The sequence below is a fragment of the Clupea harengus genome, unplaced genomic scaffold, assembly GCF_900700415.2.
Source record: "Clupea harengus unplaced genomic scaffold, Ch_v2.0.2, whole genome shotgun sequence".
NCBI lineage: Eukaryota > Metazoa > Chordata > Actinopteri > Clupeiformes > Clupeidae > Clupea > Clupea harengus.
In genome coordinates this window covers 432,501-434,052 of record NW_024879564.1, presented here as the reverse complement: position 1 = coordinate 434,052, position 1,552 = coordinate 432,501, and the positions used below count along the sequence as shown (strand labels likewise).

Here is a 1,552-nt window from a genome sequence, read left to right as displayed (position 1 = left end):
CAACACAACTCACACTACAGTGCTAATGTACATGTTGCAGGTGCAGAGAGAGGGGAGGTGTTGGTGCTGTTGGCCATGAAGAAATGATGCACACACACACACACACGCTACAGTGTTGCATTGTAATCTTAGTTATTATGTTACTGCAATGCACTCATGTGGAAATAAGACCAGTCAATGCATGTCAAATAATGTATATGTTTGTGAAAAAATAAACAAATTCATACACTTTGTTTTGTTATGGCTTTGGAGAGAAAAAAAGTAAATCAACTCAAAAATGAAGACACATCCATCACCATAAAGCCATTCCCAAGTTATATTCTCCCAAAAAATGTATTGTATTTATTTAGACATTTTATTTCAGGAAAAAAGAGCATGTTTTTATTGTCCAGTGTGCAGAACATCATGTGATTTACTCTTCAGTGTGTCCAGAACATCACTCTTCACTGCTGTGAGGTTCTGTCTTACTTCTCTTCATTTTCACCAGTCTGCATGTGCAGAACAACAGATACACAGATGACAGGAACCACATACGCACATTACACAATAACTATACCTAACACACACACATACACACACACACACACGCACACACACACACATTACACAATAACTATGCCTAACACACACACACATACACACACACACACACACATTACACAATAACTATGCCTAACACACACACACACACACACACACACACACACACACACATTACACAATAACTAGGCCTGACACACACACATACACACACACATTACACAATAACTATGCCTAACACACACACACACATTACAAAATAACTATGCCTCACACACACACATACACACACACATTACACAATAACTATGCCTGACACACACACACACTGTCAAAGGGTTAAGTGTTGAGGGACTTTAGGCACAAAAAGGCAGCATGGAGACAAAAATTCAGTGGCTTGCAATTTATTCACCCACCACCAGGGGGTTAAGAGCATCCGTGTCCAAAAACAAAGAGAAAGAAAAGAAACAAACAGACTGATAATATAACTTGATCTAACAGCTGAATATGCACAGCCACTACAATAGCTTGGGACAGATGCAGCAAATAACTAAACCTTAAGGAGAGCAGAATACATCATGTTGTTGCTGCTATTCTTGTAACCCACATATTAAATTCTGAAAAATGGACAAAATATACAAAAAAGCAATATCACCATTTGCATAGTATCATCAAAGCAGTGGTGTATAAACAGAACACGCATATCACTATTTCCATAACATCACAGCATCACACATGTGTATGAATAGGAGTGGGTGACTCCTGTGTTCCTGCAGCATGGGGAGGTCATGTGATCTGGCACAGGGACACTGAGTCAGAACCCCAAACCCCAAACCCAGGATAGAGGGGCTCAGTGAATGTGGAGTGGAACGTGTGCAGGTGTGTGAGTGTGTCAGAGGAGACGCTGTAGAAGGACAGAGTGTCGGCTGGCCAGTCCAGGTACACTCCTACTGTGCTGGAGCGGGAGGAGGGGACAGGTATGTGAGTGTGTTCATTATTGTGCCTGGCAGAG

The 1,552-nt window shown here is 41.3% G+C and overlaps 1 protein-coding gene across 1 annotated transcript in view; it reads right to left on the bottom strand.

Annotated features, from left to right (window-relative positions):
* Positions 1-1,326: 1,326 nt before the first annotated feature.
* The window catches only part of LOC122128917 (stonustoxin subunit beta-like), a 9,704-nt gene continuing 9,478 nt past the window's right edge, over positions 1,327-1,552 (bottom strand). Inside the window, exon 4 of the mRNA XM_042703976.1 lies at positions 1,327-1,552. This exon is cut by the window's right edge and continues 310 nt beyond it. Within this exon, the coding sequence (XP_042559910.1) occupies positions 1,327-1,552 (226 nt within the window).